This window comes from Rhincodon typus, chromosome 21, assembly GCF_021869965.1.
Source record: "Rhincodon typus isolate 14 chromosome 21, sRhiTyp1.1, whole genome shotgun sequence".
Lineage (NCBI taxonomy): Eukaryota > Metazoa > Chordata > Chondrichthyes > Orectolobiformes > Rhincodontidae > Rhincodon > Rhincodon typus.
In genome coordinates, this window is record NC_063352.1 from 27,024,463 (window position 1) to 27,037,605 (window position 13,143).

Here is a 13,143-nt window from a genome sequence, read left to right on the forward strand (position 1 = left end):
CCTACTATTTCTCAAACTTTCTTATGTTTCTTTTGCCAGCCTTGCTATTATCTATGGAGTGTTTTCAGCTTCTAATCTCATTGCACCATCTGTGGTAGCAGTTGGCGGACCGAAGATGTCAATGGTTTTCAGTGGAGTTGTTTACAGGTAATGCTGGACCCTATTGGGTTTTTGTCTCTTACAATTCTGGTGGATCGGACACCAGATTCTCAGCGAAGGCACAGAAAAATTATGAATTTTTTTGCCGGAATCTGTGGACTATCATTTCATGTTGCAGATTGTAATAACTCAGGAAACCTGCCTGGAAGGAAACATCGTTTATTGTTGAACACCAAAATATTGCCACTATTTTGACGTCCCTGCCTGGGACAGAAAGTTCTGCAGACCCATCCCTGGGCCTGCTTTTTTTTATATCTGGAAGTGCTCTTACACAGAACTCAATAGCTTTCCCAACATCAAATCACTGTGACTTTTTTTTTTGTTTTTAACTATTAACCGCCATTAGTAAATTATCTGTGTAGCCAGTTAGATATTTACATGCAAAGCCCATTACAGGCCATGTGCACTGTCAAATGTGAGGAAAGAATGGGGAGAATGGAAGGGGCTAAATCAAAATAGAGTTGGAGGGGGAAATATTGTATCCTTATGGTGCCCACCTCTCTCTGAAGGCATTGAGTGCATTGATGGACACCACATGCTCCACCTCCAACAGCGCCCAACTGAGTCTGCTTTTTTTAGTCAACCTGATCAGTCATGTCATCTGGTGAAGGTGGTTTGGAGGTAGGAACACAACCACTGCACCACAAGGGCACGTTTCCCTGGGTCTGCTTTTTAAAAATATTTTCTAATGAACCTGTTCACCTCTGGAGCAGGTGGGATGAGAATCTAGGTCTGCTGGCTCAAGGGTAGGCACACTACCACCATGCCACAAGACCCCTTCTGGGTCTGCTGTCTAGATATTTTTAATCAAGCTGTTCAGGGATGTTATTACACACCTCTGGATCAGGTGGGACTTGAACCCAGGTCTCTTGGCTTAACATAGAACAGTACAGGCCCACGATGTTGTGCCGAACTTTCACCCTAAATCTAAGGTCTATCTAACCTCCCACCCCTACCTTATACTATCATCCATATGCCTATCTAATAGCCTCTTAAATGCCCCTAATGAGGCCGACTCCACTACCCTCTCCAGCAATGCATTCCATGCCCCTACCACTCTCTGAGTAAAGAACCTACCTCTGACGTCTCCCCTATATCTACCTCCACTCACTTTAAAACTATGCCCCCTTGTAATAGCTACCTCTACCCTAGGAAAAAGTCTCTGGCTGTCCACTCTATCTATACGTCTGATCATTTTGTACACCTCTATCAAGTCACCTCTCATCCTTCATCGTTCTAAAGAGAAAAGTCCTAGCTCTCTCAACCTTTCCTCATAAGACCTTCCCTCCATTCCAGGTAACATCCTGGTAAATCTCCTCTGCACCTTTTCCAACACTTAAACATCTTTCCTGTAATGAGGCAACCAGAACTGGACGCAATACTCCAGATGTGGCTGAACCAGGGTTTTGTATAGCTGGAGCATAACTTCACGGCTCTTGAACTCAATCCCTCTATTAATGAAAGCTAACACACTATTCGCCTTCTTAACAACTCTATCCACCTGGGTGGCAGCTTTCAGGGAACTGTGGACATGAACCCCAAGATCCCTCTGCTCCTCCACACTGCCAAGAATCTTTCCGTTAATCCTGTATTCTGCTTTCAGATTTGTCCTTCCAAAATGAATCACCTCACACTTTTCAGGGTTAAACTCTTCTCAGCCCAGCTCTGCATCCTATCAATGACCCTTTGTAACCTAGAACAGCCCTCCGCACTATCCACAACTCGACCCACCTTCGTATCGTCCGCAAACTTACTAATCCACCCTTCCACTCCTACATCTAAATCATTTACAAAAATCACGAATAGAAGAGGACCCAGAACAGATCCTTGTGGTACACCACTCGTAACTGAGCACCATGTTGAATATTTTCCGTCCACTACCACCCTTTGTCTTCTAAGGGTCAGCCAAATCTGAATCCAGTCTGCCACATTTCTCCCTATCCCATGCCTCCTTACTTTCTGCGTGAGCCTACCATGAGGAACCTTATCAAACGCCTTCCAATGTTGGAAGTAGGGGATTGTGGGAAATTGTGTTCAGCTGTTGTTAGTTTAATCAAGTCCAAAACTAATTTTGGTCATACTTTTCCAGCACACTTTATTTCATTATGAATGATAAAATACTTTAATTATTCCCAATTAACCCTTGAAGGAACTGAAATGTTGGCTGGGCAGTTGGCACTTTACATCCTTTAATGTGCTGGGTTGGAGCCAGTACATGTTGGTTATAAATAGAGATGCCTTTGAAAATAGATTATGGCATTGTACTATTTGGGGGAAACGTCTGAATGCTCCCCTGTTCTTATGACTGTCTGTTTCACAAGCATCTGGAATGAAGCTCAGATTTGTGGCCTTGTTCCTGCCCTTTATTGTTGGTGTGTTTTTTTTGTTTATCCCCAGCAGTTACGTGGTTTCATTCAGTAAGCCAATGCATTGGTCATTCTACATTACCTCTATCCTCATTGGATTTGCTGCAGCTGGTGAGTGGAATGCTTCTTGAACCTTTATTTCCAAATCTCAGTTCCAGTATATCTCCACTCATGGAATCACAGAATCCCTACAGTGTGGACACAGGCTATTCGGCCCTCTAGTCCACATCACCCACCCAGACCCATGCCTCCCTGTGGAACTGAGAAACTGAAAGTTAGCTTATACCAGGGGAAGCCGCAGGGCTTAGGAGAAGCCTGCAATCATTAACACTTTGCAATCTGAAAAAGCCACTAGAAGTATTTGTTTGATTCAACTGAGCAAAATTAGAGCTCAGTGGAAACTTGGGTAATCCTGCATTTCCCGTGACTAATCTACCTAACCTGCTCATTTTTTGGACTGTGAGAGGAAACCATAGGAAACCCACACAGACTCAGGGAGAACATGCAAAATCCACATAGACAGTTGCCTGAGGGTGGAATCGAACCCCGGTCCCTGGTGCTGAGAGGCAGCAGTGCTAATCACTGAGCCACCATGCTGCCCTGCCATCTTCTCTCCTGAGGAGCCCCATCTGCCTCGTCACTATCTCCACACCTTGGAGATGTCTCCTCATCATCTGTTTCAAATGAGTGATCAATCTTTGTGCATGAGCTCAGACAATGAGAATCCATACGCTGTTGAGGTGAGAGGGGTAGAAGTGATGAGTAGATTAAGAGGGATTTGCAGCGAATTCTAGTCACAGCTTGAACAGATTTCCACATTCCCTACTAACCAGAGCAGTAATAGGATTGGAAATCCTGACCATCTTTCTGCCCACTTCCTCACACCAGGGACTCCAAACTCAGCTGTAGCCCCAATCACTATCTCACCGTATGCCAGTTAACTCAATACAGGAGACATCTCTGTCCATGTTCTCCCTTCTCTTTCAGTGCTATGGACTGCTCAGGGGAACTTCCTTATCTTGAACTCTGATTGCACCACTATCAATAGGAATACGGGGACCTTTTGGGCTCTGTTACAATCCAGGTAAGGAACTGCAGACTCTTAAAAGTACTGGGCAACATAGATATAGTCTGACCCTTTAATATTCTTTCTATGTCCAGTATGGTGCCTGGTATAATCTGATGGACTGGACTATCCCTCTTTCTAATGGGATAATAGAAACATACAGCATACAAGGAGGCCATTCAGCCCATTACATCCATGATTGGTTTGAATGACAGGACATTCACTTTGAGGATACATACCAGCATGGAACAGTTGAATGAAATGGTCTGTTTTGGTGTTGTAAATTGCATGTAATTCTGTGTCCTGGGATATCAATATACTGTTCTGAGTGAGAAGTGGATATGATATTGTTTTTTCAGTTCTGCCACCTCATCTAGTAATGTGCCCAAAATAATCTACTGTGATGGGGAATCTCAGTCCTAGTGTTTTACTTTGGGTGTCTGATACATTCACCTCTCAACCAACATGTTTGATGTGTTTTTACAGCATGTTGTTTGGAAACCTTTATGTTTACCTACAATGGAGAGACACAACAACAATCTCAGGTAAAGGACTGACTTTTCTTCCAGCTTTATCATTTTAAGGTGCGGGAGAGACCAAGAAATGTGAAAAGCAGTGATGGGTAAAGTTTGTCAGGGGCATTAGGGGTGCATGGGGCTTTTGACTGTGTAGGGTAATGGGGTAATAGAAGGTCATGATGGGTATGTTGAAGGATCAGGGCGACAAGACAAAAGGACTTGTTTGTGTGAATGGAAAGATGACAATCATAATGAGGTAAGGGAGCATTTAACCCTGTGGGTGCCTTGAACAAAAGGTCAATTTGGGAACCCAGCATTTCCCTAGACAGTGTCAGATATTTCAACAAGTCTAATATGGATCCCCTCAGTCTCCTGACTGCCTCAGATTTTCTGTCTCTCACAGCTCCTCTGGATTTTGTTTGAATTCATTTGTGGCATGTGGACATTGCTGGCTAAACCAGGATTTATTGCCCACCTCTAATTGCACTGGAGATGGTGAACTGCGTTTAGGATTGGAGTTCCAGAATCTTGACCCAGCAACTTTGAAGGAACAGATATAGTTTCAAATTAGGATGATGTGGGGATTGGAAGGGACCTTGGAGGTGGGGACATACCCATGTATCTGCTGATGGTTTCCTTCTATATGGTAGTGGTTGAAAGTTTGGAAAGTACTGTGAAAAGAGCCTGGTGCATTACTGCGGTTCATCTTGTAGACGAAACACATTGCTGCCACTACGTGTTAGTGGTGAAGAGATTGAATGGTTGAAAGTGTTGAATGGAGTTCCCATCAAATGGACTGCTTTGTCCTGGATGGTGTCAAGCTTCTCGAATGTTATTGAAGCTGCACTCGTCCAGGCAAATGGAGAGTATTCCATTCTCCTGAATTGTGCCTTATATATGGTGAACAAGTTTTGAGGAGACAAGAGGCAACTCACTTGTCACAGCTTTCCTAGTGTCTGACTTGCTGTTGTCGCCAAAGTATTTATATGGCTAGTCCAGTTCAGTCTTTGGTTAACGGTAACCCTCAGGCTGTTGGTAGTGGGCTTTCAGTGATGGTAATGCCATTGAATGCCAAGGCGTGATGCGTAGATTCAGTCTTATTGGAGATGATCATTGCCCCACACTTATATGGCACAAATGTTACTGGCCACTTATCAACCCAGGATGTTGTCCAGGATTTGTAGTCAATGGACACAGACTGCTATAGTGTGAGGTGTCTTGAATGGTGCTGGACTTTGAGGAGTCATCAGTGAACATTCTGACCTTATTAAGGTGGGAAGGTCATTTATGAAGCAGCTGAAGATGATTGGATCTAGAACATTGCCTTGACAAGCTCCTTCAGAAATGTCCTGGAGCTGAGATGGCTCCAACAACTATAACCATCTTCCTTTGTGCTGGAAATGATTCAACCAGCAAGAGGCTTCTTCTAATTCCCATTAACTCCATTTTTGCTTGGGCTCCTTGATGCCAGTGGATTAGATGCTCCCTTGATGTCGAGGGCAGTCAATCTCACCTCACCTCTGGAGTTCAGTTCTTTAGTTGATAGTTGAGCTATCAGTATTGGAAATACACATCCTTGTAATGGTCAACCAAAAAATATTTTCTAAGCAACCTGTATCAAAGATGTTATTACACAGCTCAAGTTGGACTTGAGCCCAGGCTTCCTGGTCTAGAGGTAAGGAAACTATCACTGTGTCACAAGAGGTTGATTAGAAAATGTGCAAAAAAAGTGGTACACCTGAAGCCTTTAGTTCATTTTGAAAATAAATAATCCGAAGTGATTCCATTAGGTGTAGGGAAAATTTGTGATGTTTGTGAGTGTGGTCTGTGTGGTTTGGTGAAAGGTGGTAATGTCAGTTTCACTCTGGTTGCGCTGTACATGTCTGCTTATAAAACTAAAATGTTTTTCATACTTTTAAAATATTTAAAATAAAAGTAAAATTTGTCTTAAAAAAACTGGGTTTGTGAAAAACAAGGAAAAAATGTAGTTCCATTTTGATTTAGTCCCCACCCTCTCTCCCTTTATTTACCCGTACTTTTTGGTGTTATTGCATTGCCCCTAATTGGCTTTGTATGTGGTATTGGTAATTGATTGGTGATTTGGTGATGGAAAAAATACCATTCAGTTGTGCATGAAAGCACTTCTGGGTATGAAACAAAATATTTTAAAAAACATGGGCACTCCTATAAGTATGCGTGCAAATTGGTAATTGAACCAGAAACTCAGGTGATTTAGTGGTGGATTGCAAAGGAAAGAATAACACGGGTGAATTGGTGGTGGAAAACAAACACTGTTCAATGATGCATTTAGAAATGCCTTATTTCCCCCTCCAAATCCATTTAATTTAATCCCTTCCCTTTCTTCCTCACCTTCCCTTGGTAAGTAGTGCTTGTTAGTTGTTTTTTGATTGGTGATTGGTGATTGATTTTTTGGTGATTTTATGGTACGTATAAAAAAATTTGGGGGCTGGACTGCATTATTTTCCCCTCCAAATCCATTCTTATCTTAGTCAGCAGTCATTACAGAGTCAACATTAGGCGAGCTTTTAATTATAGATTTTGTTGAATTCAAGTTTCAATTCTTACCACGGTGGAATTCATGCCCCTTTTCCTAAAATATCAGTCTGAGGTTTTGAATTAGCAGTCTAGTGACATTACCAGCACCCTGCTGTTTCTCTTTGACCTCCTTGACTGTCTTGAACCTTCTAACCATCTGGGCCTCCCTGTCCACCTCAGGCTTACTGACCCACAAATGGGACAATAGCATAATTCCACCATGGCCTCCACTAGCTCAGGTACTGAGTGATCTATATACAGGACATGCCTCACTGTGGTACAGAGTTCCTCTGATACAGGATCGAGTCTCTTGCCTCTGAATAAGTAGGTCCTGGGTTTGAACCCATTACAAAACAACATGATTCCATAATCAGGCTGACACAGTATTGAGGGAGTTCTGCACTCCTTTTCTAATCAACCTGCTCTCAGATGTTATAACACACCGCTGGAGTAAGTGGAACTTGAACCCATGCCTCCTCCTCAGAAGTAGGAAAAATACCATTGCACCACTGAAATAACTCCACAGAGGCCGGTATCCCATCACCAAGTCACCCTTTTTTTGACACATGGCAAGCCCTTGACACTGATCCAGCTCTCTCAGAGCCAACTCTCAGAGTGAACATGATGTCTGACACTCCTGTTCATATCTCTCAGCCAGGGCTCCCTGATTGGACCAGATTAACAGCCCCAAAATGGGAACTCATATTCTATGAGGTCCGCCTGACTAACCTTGTTACAATCACTGCAACCACAAGAGCCCTAAAGTTATACACTGTTCTTTTTCTGAGTCGCAGGCAATGACTAGTGGGGTAGATGTTTTGTAATCAACCTGTTGTTACACATCTCGCACTTTGAAATGTCTAGAGATTTGAAGAAAAATTTTGGAAATGCAAGTTTATTTTTCTTTTTGACTTGTCAGATCATGATAGGAGTACTTTGTTTATCGTATTGTTCGTGATCTCTCTTGCTGGGACAGTCATCCTACTTGCACTGAAAAGCACCAAAAATGTGGACCACTACTCTGAGATCAATGATCCTCTACTTCTTGACCCTAGACCGTAAGTACTCAAGTGAAAACCAGTACACTGGCTCTCCTCCATTTGTCATGGATGGTTCTAAATTCAGGCAGATAAATCCCATGCAGTTCTAAAACTGGTCACTGCAGAATGCAAGAAAAATTTCTTACCCTGTTCCTGATTACCCAGGCTGAGATCAAGATCTCACTGTATTGCAATAAACAATGTGTCAAACCCAAAACAAGAAATCATTGGAAAAATTATTAAAAGCACATTTGTGTCAGACATCGCTCTGTGGCAATGCTGTTGTCTGAGAGTCAGAAGGTCATGGGTTGAAGTCCAACTCTAAAGACTTGAGCACAAAATCCAGGCTGACAGTCCAGTGTAAATTTTAGGAGTAAGGCAAATTCAAATGCCACCTACCCATTCATCCTATCTCAGGATGTTAGGGATCCTGAGGCATTATTTCAGACATGCGCAAGGGTGTTATCCCGTTGTCCTAATCCATGTTTTTTGTTCAGATAACACCTCAAAAAGATTTTCTTTGTCAGCAACAAATTTGTGTTTTTGGATGTGGCATCTTGTCACATTTCCTACATTACAACAGTGACTGTACCTGGCTGCAAAGCAGTTTGGGACATCCAGAGGTAGTCAAAGGTGCTATATAAATCAACTCTTTCTTTCCTTTTTACTTTTATATTAGTCTTTATAACCATATGATTCATTTCAATGTTGACTAGGTTTAAAGAGAAGGCGATGTCGACCCTGGATCAGATTACATCAGAGTTCAGTAAGTTGTTCCTGTGCACAAGTGCCGGAGGCTGCTGAACTCATTCCGGACATCTGTTCCTGTCAAATGCCCCCAAATGTGATATGGTTCTGAATTGACACCTTTTGGCAATGGGTATAGTCTGGAGAAGATGGTATAGTGCTTGAGGGGTGATTGAGAGATATAGTAGATTAGTGATTTAGGGGTATGGTGGACTAGTACTTGAGGGGTATGATGGGATAAAGACTGGATGGTAGAGTGGGTTAGTTAATGGAGGAATAAGGTGAGTTAGTGATTGGAGATGTGTGGTCATTTAGTGATTTGCATTGTATGAGTATTAGTGATTGGGGGTAAAGTGTGTTTATGTTTGAGGGCTTGGTGGGTTAGTAATTGGGAATGTAATGTGGGTTAGTGATTGGAGGTGTACAGTGGTCAGTTATTGGGGGAACAGTGGACTGTGATGGGAGGGATTGCATATAGTATGAGATAATTCGAGGTTATACACTTTGGAGGGTATGAATATTATTTAAATGGAGAAAGACTGCAGAAAGCTGCAGCACAGACAGATTTGGGTGTTATCGTGCATAAATCACAAAGGTAGCATAGAAGTTCAGTGGGTAATACAGAAGGCAAATGGACTGTGGCTTTATTTCAAAGGGAATGGAGTACAAAAATAGGCAGGTCTTGCTAAAACTATGTAAGGAACTAGTCAGACCACACCTATAATACTGCGAACAGTTTTGGTCGCCTGATCCGAGGAAAGACATTCTGGCATTAGAAGCAGCCTAGGGAAAGTTCACCAGGTTGATCCTGGGTATGGAGGGACTTCCTTATGTGTAGAGGTTGAGGAAGATGGGCCTGGACCCATTGGAGTTTAGAAGAGTGAGAGGTGACTTCAATGAAACACAGGGGACTTGACAGAACCGATGGCCGAGAGGTTGTTTCTCCTAATGGGAGAGTCTAGGATTAGAGGGCATGATCTCAGAGTAAGGGGTTGCCCATTTAAGACAGAGATGAGGTGGAATTTCTTCTCTCAGAAGGTAGTGAATGTGTGGAATTCTTTAGTACAAAGAGCTAAATAAACTAAGTTGTTAAGAATTTCAAGGTTGAGATAAGACAGATTTTTAATCAGTAATGGAATCAAAGGCTATGGATTTGAGACTGGAAAGCGAATTATCAGATCAGTCATGATCTAATTAAATGGCAGAACAGGCTCAATGGGCTGAATGGCCTACTTTTGTTTCTGTGTCTTATGTCTTATGGGGTATGGTGGACAGTGATTGGGGTGTACAGTAAACTAGTGATTTGGAGGTATGCTTCGTCATTGACTGAAGGGGAGAAGGTGGTACATTTTAATTGGGGGAGTACAGTGTGTTTTCAATTGGGATCCATTGATAGGGTGTTTCAGTGGGCAGAGTGTTCAGTGGATTAGTATTTGCGGGTAACAAAAGTATTCTGAGATGTGGGAAGCTTGAAGCCTTGGTGTGATGGAAGCCCTTTGTTTTGACACCGGACTGTGAAGGTGATGTCTCTCAGGGACATGTTCCAGAGACATGACCCTCCAAGTTGATATGGGAGATTCTGGTGCTAGGTAAAATGACCAGTCATAGGTCAGAACACAGAGACTGAAAATTGAGAAACCCTCTCAGCCTCAATTTTATAATATAGAAACTCAGTCTTTCCTCAATGTGTTCAATCTCTTTTTCAGGGTCAATGTTGAGGTTATTCTGTACAAAGAACATGGTGCTGCTGAGCATACCAATTGCATACAGTGGTAAGTAAGTGAGAGTACGGCAATGGATGAGTGAACGTATAGCAGGAAGTGAGAAATACAGACTGCATTTTGTGAGAATTGATATCTGACAATTAAACTGTACCAGCAGAGCAGTGGGTGATGATGGCTCCTCCACCCCCACATTGTCCCAGACCTCTTCTCCTGACACTGTCCCCATCTCTTACCTACTCCTACACTGCCTTCACTTCCACCACCCCTCACATTCATCCCCAACACTGACCCCACCCCACATTCCCTCCCCTCACTCTGACATTGTAAGGGACTGAGTTTGGTATCAGTCTGATCAGGTCCCTAAAGGACATAGATCCACCATGTTTCAACCACATTAGCAATTAGGGACCAAGAAGGACAACTGATGAGGAAAGTTAGATTATTATGTTCAAAAAGTAGTGAAGAAAGAGCTTTACTTTGTACTTTACTTGTGCTGTACCTGCTGTCATAATCTTGGTGGGTCAGTCTCTGGTTAATTTTTATTTTGGGGGTTTTGATGTTCCAGGCCTGGTGCTGACCTTTTACAGTGGGGTGTATGGAACATGCATTGGAGCCACCAGACAGTTTGGGACAATGGCCAAGGGTCTGATTGGTCTCTCAGGGATATTCATTGGCATTGGAGAAATTCTTGGTGAGTATGAAAAAAATACCAGGGCCACAAAGAGCCCGCAAGCATGGGAGAGAGGTCAGAGAAGGTTACATGTTGGGCAACAGTGTAAAAGGTTGTATAGAGGGTGGGCAAAGTAGCACAATATAAAAATTGAACCAGCACATTCTCTGTGAAATTAGGAATCAGAAAAAGTTGTGAAAATCTGGATTCTTTCTCCTACGTGGATATAGGTCATCTTGAATCTAACTGAATAGCAGAAAAAAGGCTCAATGGGTTAACTGGTCTCCTCATGTTCCTGTCAGATCAATGGTCCAAATGACTTCTTTGGTTAGTATGAACTGGTGGAAAGTGGGAAAGCACGGGGTTATAGACCACAATCTAATTCACAATAGTTCCTCATTCATTGCTGTAAGTTCTCACAGATATTCACTAATGATTGCACAATATTCCCTACCATTCATGAAACCTTAGTTGAAATAGACCATGACCAAAATGTATCAAGACAAGACACAGGCTTGGGCTGATAAGTGGCAAGTGTCGTTCACGCCACACAAGTGCCAGGCAATGACCATCTCAAACATCACCAATTCACATTTAATGCCATGACTGTTGCTGAATCCCTCATTATCAACATGCAGGGGATTCCCATTGACCAGAACTGAACTGGACCAATCACATGAATGCTGTAACTACAAGAACAGGTCGGAGGCTGGGAATGCTGTGGAGTAATTCACCTTCTGTCTCCTCAGTGTCTGTCCAACATTTACAAGGCACAAGTCAGGTGTATGATGGAATGCTCTCCACTTATGCGGATAGTGCAGGTCCAACAACACACAAGAAACCTGACACTATCCATAACAAAGTAGCTTGCTTCATTGGCATCCCATTCGCCATCTTTTACACTTAGTTGCTTCACCACTGACACACAGTGGTAGCAATTGTTACTATCTACAAGTTGCACTGCAGCAATATGCCAATGTTCTTCAAGAACACCTTCCAAACCTGCGATTTCTACCATCTAGAATGTCAGGGGCAACAGATACATGGGTACATCACCAGCTACAAGTTCTCTTCCAATTCGTTTACCATCCTGACTTGGAACCAAATCCATTCCTTCACTGTTGCTGGGTCAAGATCCTGGAACTGCCATCCTAACAGCATTGAGAGTGTACCCACTCCCCAGGTATTGCAGCAGTTCAAGAAGCAATTCACCACCACCTTTTCGAGGGTATCTAATGATGGACAATACATGCTGGCCCAGCCAGTGATGCCCACATCCCATGAACGAATGTAAAATGAAGGTCAGCACTTTTTTTGTTTTTTGTTAAGAGCAAGTTGTGGTCTGTGGTGCTAAAAATCAGAAAGGGACCTCCTTGTGTCCCCCTAGAATGAGCATTTAGGTAATCTTAGTAGGGTGCAGGGTGATTGCCTTTAGCTCATTAAGTCCCTTCAGAAAATCTGCTCACTTGGCCCATTTAGAAATGCTTGAGTAGCTGGATATCAATGTTGTGTTCACATGGTAAATCTGTGTCTCTCTGTTACAGGGGGTGGGATCTTTGGGCTGCTGTGTATCAATAATCAGTTCCGACGTACTTCAACAATCCTTCTCGGAGTCATTGTGCATTTTCTGGCTTTCTACCTGATCTTCCTTATAATCCCAGGTGATGCTCCAATAGGGGATGCAACCAGTGCTCGCTTTGAGCCCTACCTGTTCCCCAGGTAAGATCTGCAAAAATGACCATACAAAACTGATGGACTGTGACAAAATTCCAGCTGGCTCACCTTAAGGAAGAAAGCCTGCCATCTTTACCAGTCTGGACTTAGATGTGGCTCTAGACCCACAGCAATGTGACTGAATCTTCACTATCTTCTGAATTGGCCTGTCAATTCTTATACCATTATTGTACCAATTGTACCATTGTGCCATTAGCCAGTGGTTCAAGGTGAAGTAAAAACCAAAAAAACTGAGGATGTTGTAAATCAGAAACAAAAACAGAAATTGCTGGAAAAACTCAGCAAATCTGGCAGCATCTGTGGAGAGAAATCAGAGTTAACGTTAGATTAAGGACATGGGAGAGCTCAAGCCCTAACGTTATTGAACTGAATATTGAGTCCAGAGCGGAAAATGAGGTGCTGTTCTTCCAGCTTGTGCTGAGTTTCGCTGGAACACTGCAGCAAGCCTGAGATGAAGATGTTGACCAGGGAACAGGTTGAAGTGGCGAAACAAAAACAGAAATTGCTGGAAAAGCTCAGTAGGTCTGGCAGCACCTGCGGAGAGAAATCAGAGTTAACGTTTC

General features: G+C 42.9%; 1 protein-coding gene across 2 annotated transcripts in view; it reads left to right on the forward strand.

The window, feature by feature from the left end:
- Window positions 1–13,143, forward strand: part of LOC109910477 (UNC93-like protein MFSD11) — a 28,896-nt gene that overhangs the window by 8,759 nt on the left and 6,994 nt on the right. For both annotated transcript variants that reach the window (XM_048609481.1, XM_020509666.2), the window contains exons 3-11: window positions 40–147; window positions 2,557–2,636; window positions 3,513–3,609; window positions 4,078–4,136; window positions 7,585–7,723; window positions 8,422–8,471; window positions 10,159–10,224; window positions 10,742–10,867; window positions 12,391–12,565. In XM_048609481.1, coding sequence (XP_048465438.1) covers window positions 40–147; window positions 2,557–2,636; window positions 3,513–3,609; window positions 4,078–4,136; window positions 7,585–7,723; window positions 8,422–8,471; window positions 10,159–10,224; window positions 10,742–10,867; window positions 12,391–12,565 — 900 coding nt within the window. The remainder of the gene's footprint in view (window positions 1–39; window positions 148–2,556; window positions 2,637–3,512; window positions 3,610–4,077; window positions 4,137–7,584; window positions 7,724–8,421; window positions 8,472–10,158; window positions 10,225–10,741; window positions 10,868–12,390; window positions 12,566–13,143) is intronic.